The sequence below is a fragment of the Hippocampus bargibanti genome, linkage group LG12, assembly GCF_051943395.1.
Source record: "Hippocampus bargibanti isolate YZ-2025 linkage group LG12, ASM5194339v1, whole genome shotgun sequence".
Classification (NCBI taxonomy): domain Eukaryota; kingdom Metazoa; phylum Chordata; class Actinopteri; order Syngnathiformes; family Syngnathidae; genus Hippocampus; species Hippocampus bargibanti.
In genome coordinates, this window is record NC_142745.1 from 2,512,755 (window position 1) to 2,529,818 (window position 17,064).

At 40.5% G+C, this 17,064-nt stretch overlaps 1 protein-coding gene across 1 annotated transcript; it reads right to left on the reverse strand.

The window, feature by feature from the left end:
- Nucleotides 1-5,467: 5,467 nt before the first annotated feature.
- On the reverse strand, nt 5,468-16,243 carry LOC148889961 (dynein axonemal intermediate chain 1-like). The gene is made up of 20 exons (XM_089010205.1): nt 16,134-16,243; nt 14,766-14,804; nt 14,606-14,665; nt 13,873-13,953; nt 13,657-13,786; nt 13,481-13,512; nt 12,407-12,535; nt 12,262-12,321; nt 12,053-12,169; nt 11,271-11,355; nt 11,069-11,186; nt 10,683-10,726; nt 10,329-10,576; nt 10,141-10,221; nt 9,366-9,453; nt 9,141-9,220; nt 8,607-8,755; nt 8,018-8,117; nt 7,169-7,354; nt 5,468-7,058 (listed from the first exon to the last, which is right to left on the reverse strand). Exons 1-20 carry the CDS (start codon nt 16,146-16,148, stop codon nt 6,960-6,962), a joined length of 1,941 nt encoding a protein of 646 aa, XP_088866331.1. The 5' UTR covers nt 16,149-16,243; the 3' UTR covers nt 5,468-6,959.
- Nucleotides 16,244-17,064: the final 821 nt, after the last annotated feature.

Sequence of the window (17,064 nt, forward strand, 5' to 3'; positions counted from 1 at the left end):
TTTTGAGGCAATGGGGGGCGGGGGGGGGGTGTAGCACCAAAAAAGAGGCAGAAAATGGCGACAAAGCTCCGTGCAAGGAATTAATCAGCCCGTTTCCACAAGCTGATTAATTCCTTACACGGAGCTTTGTCGCCCTCTTCTGCCTCTTTTTGGTGCAACACGAAGTTTTCAGACCAGCCAAGTACAGCCAAATGCATTGACGTGATGGAAGGACTGCTACAATGCGTCCTCGTCACCAACTCAAAAAAAAGACTTCCGGAATATTCAGCGCGAGTCTTCAAAGGTAAAATATAGCTATATGCGGTGGAATCTTTGTAAAATATGCTCAGTAGAAGTCATTTGAAGCCATTTTACAAATTATGGACACAACTTGTCCGGAGACATTGGTTGTCCTTTAAAAAGAGAAACACATATAGGCCTAACCGCAATTTTATTTTAGGATCAATTGGAAATGACTTCACTGCAGAAAGAAGACAAATTGAGCAGAAAATGAAAAGCCATAAAGACGGAAAAAGAATTGTCACCTGATTTGCATTTTCTTGCCTTTTAAAGCTGCTGGAAATGTCATGGAAAGTTACCACTGACACAAATGTCTGCCCTTTGCTTAATGCTAAATGATGGCATCGTGCACTGGGACTAAAGTAGCAAAGCACCTTTTATATCCTGTTGTTTTACTGTTGAAAATGAATAAACCAAACTTTTCTTTACAGTCTTCAGGGCTAGCATCGTTTTTTTTTTAATCGGACCAATGATCAATCAACTCAAGTGTTCCTTGAAAGGACAACCGACGCCCCTGGACAAGTTGTGTCCATAATTTGTAAAATCACTTCAAATGACTTCTACTGAGCTTATTTTACAAAGATTCCACAGCATAGAGCTATATTTTACATTTTTAGACTCGTGCTGAATACTCAGGAAGTCTTATCTTCGAGTTGGTGACGATTCCTGACGTGACGTCACTGAAGGAACGCCCCTGACCGAGAAAACGACACACAATGCATTTTGCGGTACTTTGTTTGGTCTGAAAACTTTGTGTTGATCAGCGTTGATGGCGAAATTAGAAGGAAAACACATAAATGACGCGATGGTGAATCATTGTGTGTTGCACCAAGACTACAATTTGATACTAGTTGACACAAATTCCCAGCAGACAAATCAGCCCATTTCCAACAGAGCTTGTGCGCCATATTGTGCATTTTCTGGGAGCTACATTGGAGTCCAGATGATTAAAAATGATACAGAAGGACTTCTTTAATCGTTTGCAAACATGTATGCTTTCCTCTTCAGAACTATTTGAATCATATTCATAACTGGATGAATAACAAGAAAGCATCTTCTCCCAATCTGAAGCCATTGTTTTGATTCTAGAACAAGGCAAGACGTCCTGGCGTGACGTCACGAACTAAGGGGCGGGACCTTCTGAAACTGGCCACTTCCGGTTTCAATTTTTTGCAGTTTCAGCACACTTTAAGTCATTTTTATTGTTTTTTTTTGCATTTGACTAAAAATATCAGCCTGCGTGTTTTGGGTATTTTACATGCCATAAAATGTTCTTCTGATGTCAGTTAGAAAACAAAAAAATGGTGTCGGTTGTCCTTTAAGTTTATCAAACCTAAGTATATTAAGTTAGACAAAATTGGAGTAATTTACGAATAATCACATTGACCCAACTCAATCAAGACCACAACAAGTGTTCACCATTAATGCAGGCCACTTTATTGTGGATTTTTTTTCCCAACTTCATTGAAAGAGATTTTTTTTTCCAGGCTGACTGAACATCAAATTATCCACATCACTATCTTGGCAGGAGTAATAACCAGACGCAAGCAGAACAAAGTCACATTTTATTCCTAATTTTAGCAACTTCATGAGCTGAGCAAATATCTCTAGGTGCCAACCACATGTCACTTAAGAGTCAAATCTGTCTTTTTTATTGTCGTGTTTTGAAGCGTGGTCATCACTTCCGTGAGCAGACCTTAAAATGAGGCTGCCGTTAATTTGACTGGAATTCCGTTTTTACTGTCACCAAATTTCACAGTCAAGTATCAGCCGATGCTTAACTCATTTACAGTCATTCACAAATTTATTCAGGAATTGAATATATGACGCACAGCCCCATTCCCAAATTTGAGTTTTATTTTAAAGCGCTGGCCATGGCCTCTGGCTATGTTTTTTTCCACAAGGTGGCAGAATTTCCCTTTTTTCCCCATGTTAGCGCTTTGTTACAGCTTCAGCTGATGTTAAGGTGCTACAGGTATATACTGTAACTCAATATCAAAGTCAAAGTCAGCTTTATTGTCAAATATGCTTATATTCATGACATACAGCACATATGAAATACATGCATGTATTGTATTGTATTGTATTGTATTGTATTTTGTACAGCCACCCCCACTTCAGGCTCAGATAACTCCAGACCCATATAAATTAGGAATATACTTTTTTTTCTGATGAAAGAAGAGAGTGTAAGGTTTCTAACGCTGTATTGAATGTTTATGTAGTCCTAAAACTCAATATTCTGTGGGTCCTGGAATACAAGTGACAATGACAAAAACCATGGCACTGAAGTGGACATATTTTTGCACGTCTGGCAGTGAATGATTTCATTTTTATCGAAACACAACAAATACATTGACAACAATGAGAAAGTTAAGGAAAATGAAAATGTGAATAAAAGTAAAAATGATATTTATTTCATTGACATTTTATCCCGAATCTCGTGACATTTTCAACGAAATGCCAGCGTTGCGGACGGTCATTAAAGCTCAATTAAAAACAAACCAGCAAGCATGTTTAAGTGTCCGGGGATAATTATTTCCTGTTTGACGACGGCTCGGAATGCTCACGACAATTAGGCAAACGAGGTAACGAATATCACAGCGATTAAGTTCGTTCTCAATTTACGCGAAAATGCCTTCTGTAAGCAGTGCTTTCATTCTATTCGAAAAGCATTCAACATATTCGTGACACCACGCCATCGGTCTATTAAATGCATGTTATTTTTATCTTCCACAGAACATACATCTTCTTCGTGACCGTAAAACTTAAGCGTACAGAGTCATCTGAAGATAATAAATACAGTAGTTGCATGCTGACTTACCCATGCAGCAGGCTCTTCTTAATGAAAACATCGCTTCGCTTCGGTTTCACAGTCCACGGTCACATGACTCCAAGTGGTCTTCACCAGCCTTTCAGGCTCTTTTCACTTTTGTGTGCTGCCACCCCCCTCCCCAAAACCCCCCTTCTGCATCTCCATCTGTTCATCAAATACATTTAAAGACGAGACAGTATTGCTTAAGGAGTTGTGTGCTTGCAAGAGCACGAGAGAGAGAAATGAGAGCGAGAACTGGGGAGGGGGAGGGTTTGTTCAGGGGTGGGACCGAATTGGAGTTAGTGGGTGTCAGCAGTGATATCAAGCGCAAAAGAGAGACGAACAGTTCGGAGTCAATTACATCAGAATCCTGCTGCAGCCAGCACAGGGGTGGGTTGTTATGGCGAACAAGCACATTGCAGTGCAGAGAGCTGACAAAACAACTTTCGGCACAGCGGTGCGTGTCTTGGGGTGAGGGGGTGGGCCTTCAATTAGGGATGATTTGGTTCTATATTTAAAGGAAAACCGACAGGTTTTTTTGTTTCCTAACTGACATCAGAAAAACGTTTCATAGCATCTAAATCAGTGGTCCCCAACCCCCGGGCCATGGAGCGGTACCGGTCCGTGGGTCATTTGGTACCGGGCCGCGCAGAAATAATAAATAATTAACATAATTTCCGTTTTATTTATTATCTGAGTCCGAACTGTTTTATTTTGAAAAATTACCAGATCACATCCGTCTATGACTTACACTTGACGCATGTCAAAAAACGCTTGTCTAGGTCACGTGATACATACCGCTGAAATTAGCTCACCGTAAGCTAGCAAAATGAGTAAAAAACAATCCGCTGGTCCGTGAAAATATTGTCTGACATTAAATCGGTCCGCGGCGCAAAAAAGGTTGGGGACCACTGATCCAAAATACCCAAAACACACAGGCTGACATTTTTAGTCAAATGTAAAACACCAATAAAAATGACTTAAGTGTCCCAAAACTGCCACAAAATGAGTCCCCAGTTTGTGACGTCACACCAGGACGTCTTGCCTTGATCCAGAATAAAAAAATGGCTTCAGAGAGTTCAGATTCGGAGAAGACGCTTTCTTGTTACTCATGCAGTTATGAATATGATTCAAATAGTTCTGAAGAGGAAAGCATAAATGTTTACATTGATTAAAGAAGTATTTCCATATCAATTCGAGCCATCTGGACTCCAATGTAACCTCCCAGAAAATGCACAAGATGGCGCCAAAGCTCCGTTGGAAATGGGCTGATTTGTCTGCTGGGAATTTGTGTCAATTTAAAACCTTTATGCATTTTACCACAATTGGTAGTCTTGGGGCAACACACAGCGATTCACCATCGCGTTATTTATGTAGTTTTCCTTCTAATTACAGATAAACAAATTCATAACAAACCCAGAAAGGAAACTACAATGTGGCCCGCAGTAAAAAATGTTTGACACCCTTGATCTATCCATTTTCTACAACCGTGAATCAGCTTCAGGAAGCTGGAACCAATCCTAAGTGACTTGTATTGGCAAATGTCTCGGCTTGGAATTGAAGCGGATTTACGTGGGACTGGAGATGTCAGACAATCTCTTTTCGTCAATGATTGCTACAGCTTTCTGTTTGCTTTGAACATTTAACTTGTAGGAGACGTGCACATTTCACCGTGACGTCCCTGATCCACTGCTGAAAAGGACGCTTTGATCCTCTCCTCTTTCATCTAGAACCGCTTCATGTCACAAATGGGGTACAGCAAGCGCTGAAGAATGAATAACTCGCTGTGTCTTTGTGTTGTCATATTATTTGTTTTTTTTTTTGTTTTTTTTTTTATTTACTTCATGTTATTCCGACTTGAGTAAAAATGTACATTTCTCCACTGCGAGACTAATAAAGGCAAATCCAATCCAATCCAATCCTGTGACTGTAAAGTGTCCTTGAGTTTTGAAAGGCACTTATAAATGAAATGTATTGTTATTATATAGCTAATCACCAGTCAATCAGTGGGCACATAGAGAGACAGACAACCATTGACACTCACTCATTCTGCCACTGAATAGAAACAGGAACCCACGCTGTGAAACAAGTCCTAGAGTCTGAGTGGCCCCTGAGTCATGCATTCCTAATCACTAATCCCTTTTAACCTGACACAACAGATGGACAGTTTCTAAAAACGTCGATGGCAGGGAAAAAAACATGTGCAAAATCAGAGTTAAAGTGCTATATAAATCAATATGTATTTTATTTGATTGTACCTCAAGGAAGCAGCAGATCCCAATTTTTAAATGTCCTTCTGGTGTTCGAAAATGAGTTTAGTACCTGCTAAAAAGATAATTATGAATAAATAAACCCATACAACACATACTAGGCCAACACTGTTTAATAGCTGTGTGTACAATTCCGCTGTTTTACATCAACTGACGTGGTACAAAGGCAATTTTGTAAATAGGCTGGTATTTACAAGCAGTGAGGAATAATCCAACATTCATATTTTTGCAGTCGTAAATAAGAACGGTGAGGGTAAAATGAACATGATGACACAGCACAATGTCGCTGTAGTACAATAAATAAGGTTTCTCTTGTACTCTACTGTATTTGATTGCTCCGTTTGAACACGCTCCGGGGCCTACACGTCGATGTTGTTAGAGACTGCCCTCTAGTGGTCGGTTGTATCACTGCCATTGGCATGGAAGCCATTGCATTGCATCTTTTCCCGAAATAATTTTCAAGGACAACCGACGTCTCCGGACAAGTTGTGTCAATAATTTGTAAAATCACTTCAAATGACTTCTACTGAGCGTGTTTTACAAACATTCCACCGCATATAGCTATATTCTATGTTTTAAGACTCGCACTGAATATTCAGGAAGTCTCTTTTTTTGCATTGATGACGATCCCCTACGTGACGTCACATTTGGAACGCCCCCTGACCGAGAAAGCGACACACAATGCATTTTGGGTACTTTGTTTGGTCTGAAAACTTCGTGTTGATGGTGAAATTAGAAGGAAAACATAAATAACGCGAAGGTGAATCGTGTGTTGAACCAAGACACAAATTCCCAGCAGACAAATCAGCCCATTTCCAACGGAGCTTTGGCACCATCTTTTGGATTTTCTGGGACACTACATGCTGTCCTTGACGGCTCGAATTGATATGTGAGGACTCCTTTAATCGATTGCAAACATTTATGCTTTCCTCTTCAGAACTATTTCAATCATATTCATAACTGGATGAGTAACAAGAAAGCATCTTCTCCAAATCTGAAGCCATTGTTTTGATTCTCGAGCAAGGCAAGACGTCTTGGCGTGACATCACGAACAAGTGGGCGGGACCTTCTGAAACTGGCCATTTCCGGTTTGATTTTGAAGTCGTTTTTGGATACTTTAAGTCATTTTTATTGGGGTTTTGCATTTGACTAAAAATATCGGCCTGCGTGTTTTGGGTATTTTAGATGCAATAAAACGTTTTTCTGATGTCAGTTAGGAAACAAAAAAAATGGTGTCGGTTGTCCTTTAAGTGGATTAGAGCTGCTTGGGGCAAACAGCGACTGTTGGTGAAAGCATTCACAAAGGCTCTCTGCCACGGAGATCTTGCAATCCGGAGGGTATCAATGATCATACACTATTTGTGACACAATATGACAATTGACAGCTCATAATAATCTCACAAAAATTGCATGGGGTGAATTTAGAAATGTCACTTGAAGTCCTGATTTTGACAACTTGTTCAACTTTTGCCGCTCTACTGCACACAAAGTTTTACAGAAATGTATAAGGAGTATAAAATAAAATAAAATGTCCACATTGTTTTCCAGTAAAATACCCCATTGTACTTTACAGTGCTGAGTGGTAAAATATGGGCTACTTAAAAACAATACTCGGGGTCTCTCAGTAGACTGAGTAGCTTCTCCATCTTGGCTACTTCTGCCTCAGGACCTTCAACCAAATCCCGACCCTTCTTACCCTACATATGAACAAACAAACATGCACAATGTCACTTGTGAGGCCACCGTGACACAAAATCCTGTTTTTCTTTCTTTTTTTTTTAATGAGAAGGCGCTGTTGAAACTTTACCTTTGGTTTCTTGCGGAGGTTAGGGGACAGTTTGAGACTGATAACGGAGCCTCGGTCATCACCCACGATGAGGACGGGATTGGCGGGGTTGAACTCAATGTGAGTCAACTTCGTCTTCTTTTTGTTCACCACCGGTTGCTGGCAGATCGCTTGATACTTGTTGATGGCCAGATCAAAAACGTGAACCTGAAAAACCAACCAGTTTAGTGTGTTGAACAAACATGCATGGTGGGACGAGATTTACTCATTCACTGCCAGTCAATGTGCAAAAATGTGTACACTCCAGTGCCAGGGTTTTTGTCATTTTCATTTAAATTGCATATATTGAGTATTAGGACTACATGTACATTCAATGATGCGTAAGAAACCTTAGTTTCTCTTCTTTCATCAGAAAAAAAACTTTATTTCTAGCTTACTTTGTAGGGTTATGTGCATTGAAAGTGGGGGCGGCTGTACAAGAGGTAAATGCTGCCCCCTCGTGGAAGGGAAAAACATTGCTATACGTCAGGGTTTTTGTCATTTTCACTCAAATTGCAGGACCCACAGAATATTAAGTTTCAGGACATAAACATTCAATACATAGTTAGAAATCTTAGAATCTGTTCTTTCATAAGAAAAAAAAGAGTTAATTCCGAAGTTATATGGATCTGGAGTTATACAAGCTTGAAATGCTGTACCCCGTGGTAGTGAAAAAGAAACAGTGCCAGAGGTCTGACCAGTGCTTTATCGGCACCCTCGCAAGAAAAAACAAAAGCCAAAAAAAATTCAGGAATCGCGCTCCATGTCACTTTTCATTTCTTGAACACATTTGAGAATGGCAGCAAATGAGTGTTTAAAAGTGACTCTTACCAAACCTTCTGTGGTGACTGCAGCAAAGACCGTAGATGAGTACGGCCCCCAGGCCACGTCACCAACTGGTGCGTTGAGCTCAAACGTGAACATGGGAGTGCTTAAAAAAATAATAATAAAAAATAATCGGTCATATAATGGTAAACAAAAGAATGTTGCGTCACCTGCTCATTTTTTTCATTTCATTCGCAGTGGCGAACCCTGAAGGGAAAAGCCGAAAGAAATAGTGTCATGATCTGGTTGGCAACCAACAGGTGGCGCTGTCAGCCCTGCCTGCAGCCTCACAGGTGCTGGTCGGTCCAATCAGTGGCAGTCAAAAGGACTCCCGGCACGAACATTCGGTGTCGGGTCATTGTATGCAATTGTATGCTTCATCTTGGCAGACTTTTACTCTTGGTTTTTCCTTTGATACTTTGTATTTTTCTGATCAAATGATTTTAACGTTTTAGATTTTGTTCCTGTTGACTTTATTTTAATAAAATTTCTCAAATACAACCTGCTGCTCCCTCCTGCCTGCTTTTTGGGATCCACAACTGCCATCGCCACCTTGCAAACCATGACAAATAGAAGATTCATAAATTAATTTTACCTGTAATCCTGGTCCCAGATCTTGACGGTCCAATCCGAGCTGCAGGAGATGAAGACCTTTGAGTGGTAAGGATTCCACCTTACTGCATCCACTGCCATGTTGTGGGCGTCGTATGTGTTTAGGTACTGGCTTGAGTAATTCTTGGAGCACTGGTGAATGAAAAAAAAATGGATACAGCTTAATTTTGGACTGTGCTAAATCATTGATATCATGCAGGGAATGAGAAACTAAAGAAATAAGAAGGAGTTAAATTTGGATTAGAAGTCAATGGAAAAAAATCCCGGGATCAAAATGATTTTTCATCTCAAAATGCATTGTGGAACATTTTTTCAACTAATTTACGATTGAACATTTTTATCATTTTTTTTTTCAATGAAGGATTGCAGCTCCGATGGGGGGGAGGGTCACAATTAAATCGCAGACTCTCAACTAAATCAGCTTTTATGGCTTGTGGGCACAGCTGCTATCTTTCAAACATCTGACAGCTCACCAACAGCCAAATCTGGGCTGGTGGAATGAATTCTTTCAAAGTACCTTGTGTATTTTCCCTTCCTCTGTGCCAACTATGAAGAGATCGTCAATCTGTGGGTGAAAGTCAAAGGATGTGCCACTAGCTGCAGACAAGAAGTATACGAGGCTGAAATGAGCGGCGCAGAAGTGACAGAATCACGCCTGGCTGACAAACGTAAAAGCATTCGATGAGGAAAATTTGTTGTATTGGCATGGATGTTCCATCAACGGGAGTTGATGAAAACTCACAATTGGTGAGATCCTGAATCCCTTCTGGCCCTTCAGACACCGTATAATCCAGTGCTAGTTTGATAGCATCTGAGAAGACGAGCTCATTCTGCAGACAGGCAAATAACATACAAATGTAAACAGACAGAGGGCAGAAATGGGACATGCGGTTTGTAAATATCAGAGTCCCGTATCGTATAAAAGAGAATATTTAAAGGACAACCAACACCATTATTTTGTTTCCTGACATCAGAAAAACGTTTTATAGCATCTAATATACCCAAAACACGCAGGCGGATATTTTTAGTCAAATGCAAAACACTGATAATAATGACTTAAAGGACAACCGACGTCTCCGGAAAAGTTGTGTCCATAATTTGTAAAATCACTTCAAATGACTTCTACTGAGCGTATTTTACAAAGATTCCACCGCATATAGCTATATTTTATGTCTTAAGACTCGCACTGAATATTCAGGAAGTCTTGTTTTTGAGGTGGTGACGAGTCCTGACGTCACGTCACGGAAGGAACGCCCCTGACCGAGAAAGAGATACACTGTAGCAGTCCTTTCATCACGTCAATGCATTTTGCGGAAATTCAGGAATGGCAGTAAATGAGTTAAGAATAATGACTGTTATTGTGGTTTACATACGACAATTTGAAAATTTGGGTCGGACTTTCACAAGCATCATGGCACTTGACATGCTTGATTTGCTATCGCGGGCCGAATAACATGATGTAGTGGGCCAGATTTGGCCCCCGAGCCCTGACTTTGACACCTGTATTCTAAGCAAACCTTTATGAGCGTCCACGACACCACTCGGCCATCGGAAGACACTGAATAAAAATTGAGACTGTTGTCATTCTGCCAGCGCACCTGAATGGAAAACAGTCAAAATAACAATTCAAGCAATAATAATAATACTGTACAGTTTATTTATAAGAGCCTTTCAAAAACGAATGGGCCAAATTTGTCCCACTCACCTGCCAGACAGGGTCGGTGTGCTTGCCATTGTTTACGGTACTTTTGTAGTCGGGGTCCCGTGACTTGTTTTTCAAGTTGTACACACAAACGCAGCCGTCGTAGAAACCGGCGGCCACCAGATAGGAATATCGCTTATGGATGTCGAGGCTCATGACTCCGCAACCTGTCGGGAAGATGTACTCGGGGAAGGTGGAGTTCTTCAAGGTGTAGAAGAGGAGCATCCCACGGCCCTGTTTGCTGAAGTCATCTGCCATTGGGTAGCAAGTAAAATATAAAGTAAATAAAATGTTTTAGGATTAAAATCCTGTTGGGCAATGTCATTTATGATTTGAAATATTTCTTTTTAGACTTACATGATCCCAATCCCACACCGAAGAAATCTGGATACACAAAATTCCTACGGAATAAGGTGCATTTATTAAATACGGTCGTATTATGTTTTTATCCTGTGGCTGAAAAGTGTTCTTGAGAGTTTTGAAAAGCGCTTATAAATGAAATGTATTATTATTATTATTACAGTAAAGTCTCGTTATATCGATATCGGATATATCGATAGTCCCGGTTATATCGATACTATTTCTATGCACGCACGGAGAAAATTACATGCAAACAGGGTCGGATATATCGATAGTCCCGGTTATATCGATATTTTTTCGGACTCCCTTGAATATCGATATAACGAGACTTTACTGTATTATTATTATGGTAAAGTGCTCAGTGTGTTGTTGAGCAAACCTACCAGCAGAGGGCAGTGACGCACATCATTTTGGCTTTGTCATACTGAAACTTCCACAGAGGGAGAACGGTTCCTTCCTGCTCCCGAAATTCATCAGCCCCGTCCTCAAAGTACTTGAAATCTTGCAAAGAAATCCAAGGCAAGCAGAAAATAAGCGTGACATATTACGGATGACGAAATTGACAAAGACCAAATGGTTGAACACCTTGTGCGACTTCATTAAATGAATTCTGATTAACCATCCGTTCCAAAAGCTTGGCTGATTTGGATATTTGGGTGATGTCATCGCTCTGTAGAGATAAAAGAAGTTGGTTGGGGAATTTTGAAATGTTTTTTTTTTATACATACTAACACTTGACTTTTACAATATAACTGCCGTGAAAGGTTTCTGAATAGGATAACATTCCAAACTGTCAAATTTGTAGCACACATAATACATTTCATTTTTAAGCGCCTTTCAAAACTCTCAAGGTCACTTTACAGTCACATCATCTCCACTCGTAACTCTCGAGCCCTAATTTGAACGATTGCATCAGCTAGCAAACTAGCTGGCTACCTACCTGGCTACCTAGCCGGCTATCTAGCTAGCTACCTAGCCGGCTATCTAGCTAGCTACCTAGCCAGCTATCTAGCTAGCTTCTATTAGTTATATAGCTACCTATCTGGCTATCTAGCTAGCTAGCTGGCTATCTAGCTGGCTTTCTATTAGTTATATAGCTATCTAGCTAGCTGTCTAGCTGGCTATTTATTAGCTATCTATTGGCTATCTATTAGCTAGATAGCTTTCTATCTATTTGAGTGAATTCTGGGTTGAGTGAACGCTGGCGCATGTGGCTGCCGCTGCTCACCCACAGAAAACCTTATCCTGTGACTGAAAAGTGACCTTGAGAATTCTCAAAGGTGCTTATGAAGGAAATGTATTATTATTATTATTATTATTATTGTTGAGAGATTTGCTATTGGGTGCATTGCGACGGTGCGACTCGCCGGCGTCTCAATGAACACCATCTTGGTTTTGTTGTTGTCAGACTCCATATTTTTCCGGTTCTCTTTTGACACTTCTTCCATCTGCATCTCCGCCATGTACACATCATATATGTTCCACTGCAAAGGTCAAAAACAGGAGTCATGGTAACATTCCTAAGGAAACGTTTAGATTTAAATAACTTTTTTTTAAAGGTCACAGAAGTCTCAACCTGACAAGCAGTTGCGTAGTAGTTGCGGCGTGGAGGAGGAATCGTTTGGCAACTTCTACCCTACAGGGAGTAATAAACCACATGTGTAATTGTGCAACTGATATTTTTATCTGCGACAATATAATTAATACATTCTTCTTTGTACCTGAAGTGGATTATTGATGGTTTGAGAGGCTCTCTCGATGAAGTTGAACTGATTTGTAGATTTGGGCTCTGCGCTTGGTATGTCATCTTCTACGGGCTCCTCTTCCTCGCCCCCATCAACAGATAGCTCCTACGTGGAAAATCAACAAAGGAGCAAAAGAGGAAGTTGTTGTGGGATGACAGGTGAATTTGAGATTTCTTGAAACTTCAAGGACAACCGACGCCTCAGGACAAGTTGTGTCCATAATTTGTAAAATCACTTCAAATGACTTCTACTGAGCGTATTTTGCAAAGATTCCACCGCATATAGCTAGATTTTACCTTTTAAGACTCGCGATGAATATTCAGGAAGTCTTGTTTTCGAGTTGGTGACGATTCCTGACGTGACATCACGTCAGGAATGGCGCTGACCGAGAAAGCGCCACACAATGCATTTTGCGGTACTTTGTTTGGTCTGAAAACATCGTGTTGATCTGTGTTGATGGCGAAATTAGAAGGAAAACAAATAAATAACGCGATGGTGAATCGTCGTGTGTTGCACCAAGACTACTATTTGATTCTAGTTGACACAAATTCCCAGCAGACAAATCAGCCCATTTCCAACAGAGATTGGGCGTCATATTGTGCATTTTCTGGGCGCTACATTGAAGTCCAGGCGGCTCGAATTGATACGGAAGGACTTCTTTAATCGATTGCAAACATTTATGCTTTCCTCTTCAGAACTATTTGAATCATATTCATAACTGGATGAATAACAGGAAAGCATATTCTCCGAATCTGAAGCCATTGTTTTGATTCTAGAGCAAGGCAAGACGTCCTGACGTGATGTCACGAACAAGGGGGCGGGACCTTCTGAAACCCGCCATTTCTGAGGTCATTTTCAAGTAGTTTTGGGACACTTGAAGTCATTTTTATTGGTCTTTTGCATTTGACTAAAAACTGTGCTTTGGGTATTTTAGATGCGACAAAACGTTTTTCTGATGTCAGTTAGGAAACAAAAAAGGGTGTCGGTTGTCCTTTAATTGAGGCAACGCAAAACACTAGCGAGCATCAACCAAACCGCATCACACCTCACCTCATCAGATTCTTCTCCCTCTTCTTTCGTTGCTGCAAAAGAATCATATCATAAACACATCAAAACGTGTGCTGTTCCATATGAGTTTTTCGGAAGGCATATAGAAGTCATCACAAAACACAAATATTATGATTGACAATTCCCTGTCAATAGAAAAGGTGAAGAGTTTCAGTAACCATCTTCAGTGAGCTCCTCGGTGGGTGTCAGACTTTGACTCTCATCAATGTCTTGATATTCGAGGCAACCCTCCAAGACCAAGTGAACTGTCATGTGATTTACAAGCTCGGTCAGCTTGTAAGCACCATCCTGGGGGAAAAAAAAACAATGAAGAAGCAACGATACTGCTAGACAAAGATTAAAAAAAAATTAATGACATCTTGAGATTGTCTTACGTGAAATTTGTAGTTGGCAATGTTGTGGGGGGCGTGAGGATTTTTGGCTATCAGGGTCCGTGTTAGTTCCTCTTTCAGCTCCTTCCGGTCGAGAAACAATTAAAGAATATCCAGTCAATCCTCAATTTATTTAACAAGACAAATTTTGATTTTTTACGCTTGATAAAGAGATAATACTAGTGGGCCTCAATCGGCAGTACATATGCACCTAAAAGCTAGCAACCACTCATTTGACGACAATGAGGTTAAAATCTTAGCGAAAGAACATAGATGGTTTGAAAGGGGAGTAGAAGAAGCGATTTTCATAAAACAACTAAATCCTTCATTAAACCGGTTTGGCGGGGTGAGGTTCAATTTGAATCGTTCATACAATAGCCTGCTTAGGCAACAATACTGATGAGGTGATACCGGTCAAAGTGGGGCAATCAGGCCAGTCCTTAGTCAGAACGATTGCAACTGTGGAGCAGCTGCAGGGAGTAGTCCTCTGCTCCCCCCCAACCTGAGAGCAGTGACCTATCATAGCAGAGTCCGGCGCCGCCATGTCTGGACAGTAAGGATATATATATATAGGGCCTAAACTACCAGTAAGACTTTAGTTTGCTGACGAAGTTTCTTGGATAAGAAGCGAAACCTTCAAAGAAGTACAGATGACGGCCGAAGAAACCTTTTCACCGATGGACCACTCCTGTACGACAGAGAGCTTACACAGACAACTTGATAAAATGACACTTACAGCCTCGCTGAGTTCCAGTTGATCAGGAGGCTTGATGAGTTTCCCGGGATCCTCATCTTCCTGAAATGGGTTTACATATGATCAAATTGTCCTGGTATCCCTTTTCTGACACGGCTCGAAATATCCGACAAATGACATTATAATATGAATGATGACTTACCTTTTTCTTGTTTGTAGTTTTGTACGACTTGGCAGGGGCCTTTGATCACACGAGCCCATGGCGAAAAAAACATCATCACAAAGACGGTTAGAGTAAATATTAAAATGAACTCTGTAACCTGATAAGATGTGTACCGCATGAATGGCTATGCGGATGTCAAGTCAGCGTCAATGTTCAAATATGTTCTATATGCAACATACACCACAGATGACATTTCTTTCCTCTCATCCACAATGTAAACAAGCACTGAAATGCAAGGGGAAACGCTGCGGGTACCAGCGCACTATCGTATCTATTTAAAGGACAACCGACATCACTTTTTTGTTTCCTAACTGACATCATAAAAACGTTTTATAGCATCTAAAATACGCAAAACACGCAGTATGATATTTTTAGTCAAATGCAGAACACAAATAAAAATGACAAAGTGTCCAAAAACGACTTCAAATTGAACCCGGAAGTGGCCAGTTTCAGAAGGTCCCGCCCCCTTGTTCATGATGTCACGCCAAGACGTCTTGCCTTGCTCGAGAATCAAAACAATGGCTTCAAATTCTGAGAATATGCTTTCTTGTTACTCATCCAGTTATGAATATGATTCAAATAGTTCTGAAGAGGAAAGCATACGTGATTGCAATCGATTAAAGAATTTATTCCCTGTCATTTTTAGTTTTCTGGGGGGAAATGTAGCACCAAAAAGAGGCAGAAGATGGCGACAAAGGCTGTGGAAACGGGCTGATTAATTCCTTTTTTCCTTTTTAACAATTTTTGTCAGTGAATATCAAATAGATGCTCGGTGAAACACACAAGGATTCACCATTGTGTTATTGACATGTTTTCCTTCTAATTTCTCCATCAACAGGGATCAACACAAAGTTTTCAGACCTAACAAAGTACCGCAAAATGCATTGAGGTGAATGAAAGGACTACTACAATGTATCCTTTCTCAGTCAGAGACGTTCCTTCAGTGACGTGAGGACCCGTCACCAACTCAAAAACAAGACTTCCGGAATGTTCAGCGATTCTTAAAACGTAAAATACAGCTATATGTGGTGGAATCTTTGTAAAATACGCTCAGTAGAAGTAATTTGAAGCAATTGTACAAATTATGGACACAACTTGTCCGTAGGCGTCGGTTGTCCTTTAAATAGCGCTTTCACAACAGCTTCCACTGCAGCTAAGAGAGCTTTTTACACAACAGTTAATATAAAGTATCAAAATAATATAGCAAAACATTTGAGATGATGACAGTCATGCAAACTTCAATCCGTTTCCTGAAAAAATAGTTTGAGGCGGTTATGGATGAAAGAGGAGAAAATCAAAGTGTACTTTTATGAGTGATATTGAAAATTGGCCGAGTGTATCACTTACTTGATCTTTACTCATCTCTTGTGAGTTGTATTTGTCCACAGATGTACAGTTACTTATGCACGAAAACTAAACAGCATGTTTCTCCGCACTTCTTCCTTGAACTCTCCTGTCCGATGACATAATAAAGGTTTTGATGACATCAGTGTTCAAGTAAAGATGACATTGTGTTAATGCAAAGGTAGCATATTTTTGACATGTAATAAAAAAAGATGGCCTTTGTGTCAGATTGTCATTATAACCTTTATGGACAGAATTTCGAGGCGCAGCAGTGACATTGGCATGGTCGGTTTGATGGCCTTTGCATGGCATCTCTGCTTTTTGCTGTTGACTTTTCAAGCAGGCATCTCCAATTCTCACTGAAGCAGTTTACAGCCGTGTGAAGCATTTGGGAGGAAAATGTGCAACTCCAAATCAAAAACAATGATCCATGGTCGGATCAAACCGCTGCCTCCTGGCCGGAATGTGTGATGGGATATGTTTGCAAGGAGGCTTTATTAGCTAATGGAAGCAGCTGCTTGGACTGACCTATTTCGGTGAATCACGGAGCACTCTTCCAGCACACAGGCTAGGCCAGAGCAAGACATTCCCATCACGGTTTTTTTTTTTTTTGTTAACTAAAGAGAAAAAAGAAACTTCCATTTTTTTGGTCTCGTTGCATGCGAACAATTCATAACAATCCAGTTTCATATTATCAAACGGAAACAAGACTCATGTCAGCAATCCCACCGTAATCCCTTGATTTCAGGAATGCTTTCTCGTCACCTAATCCTCGAGCTCATTTCATTCCTCATCTTGTTCTTCGGGGTTTTGTGTGATTCCAAAGGGATGGCAGTCCAAACACACTACACTTTCGTGTCGTGCTACTCGTTGTATCTCATACAGCAAAACGACTTTTCAAATTGATTTGTGCTATTGCGTATGAACCTGTTGA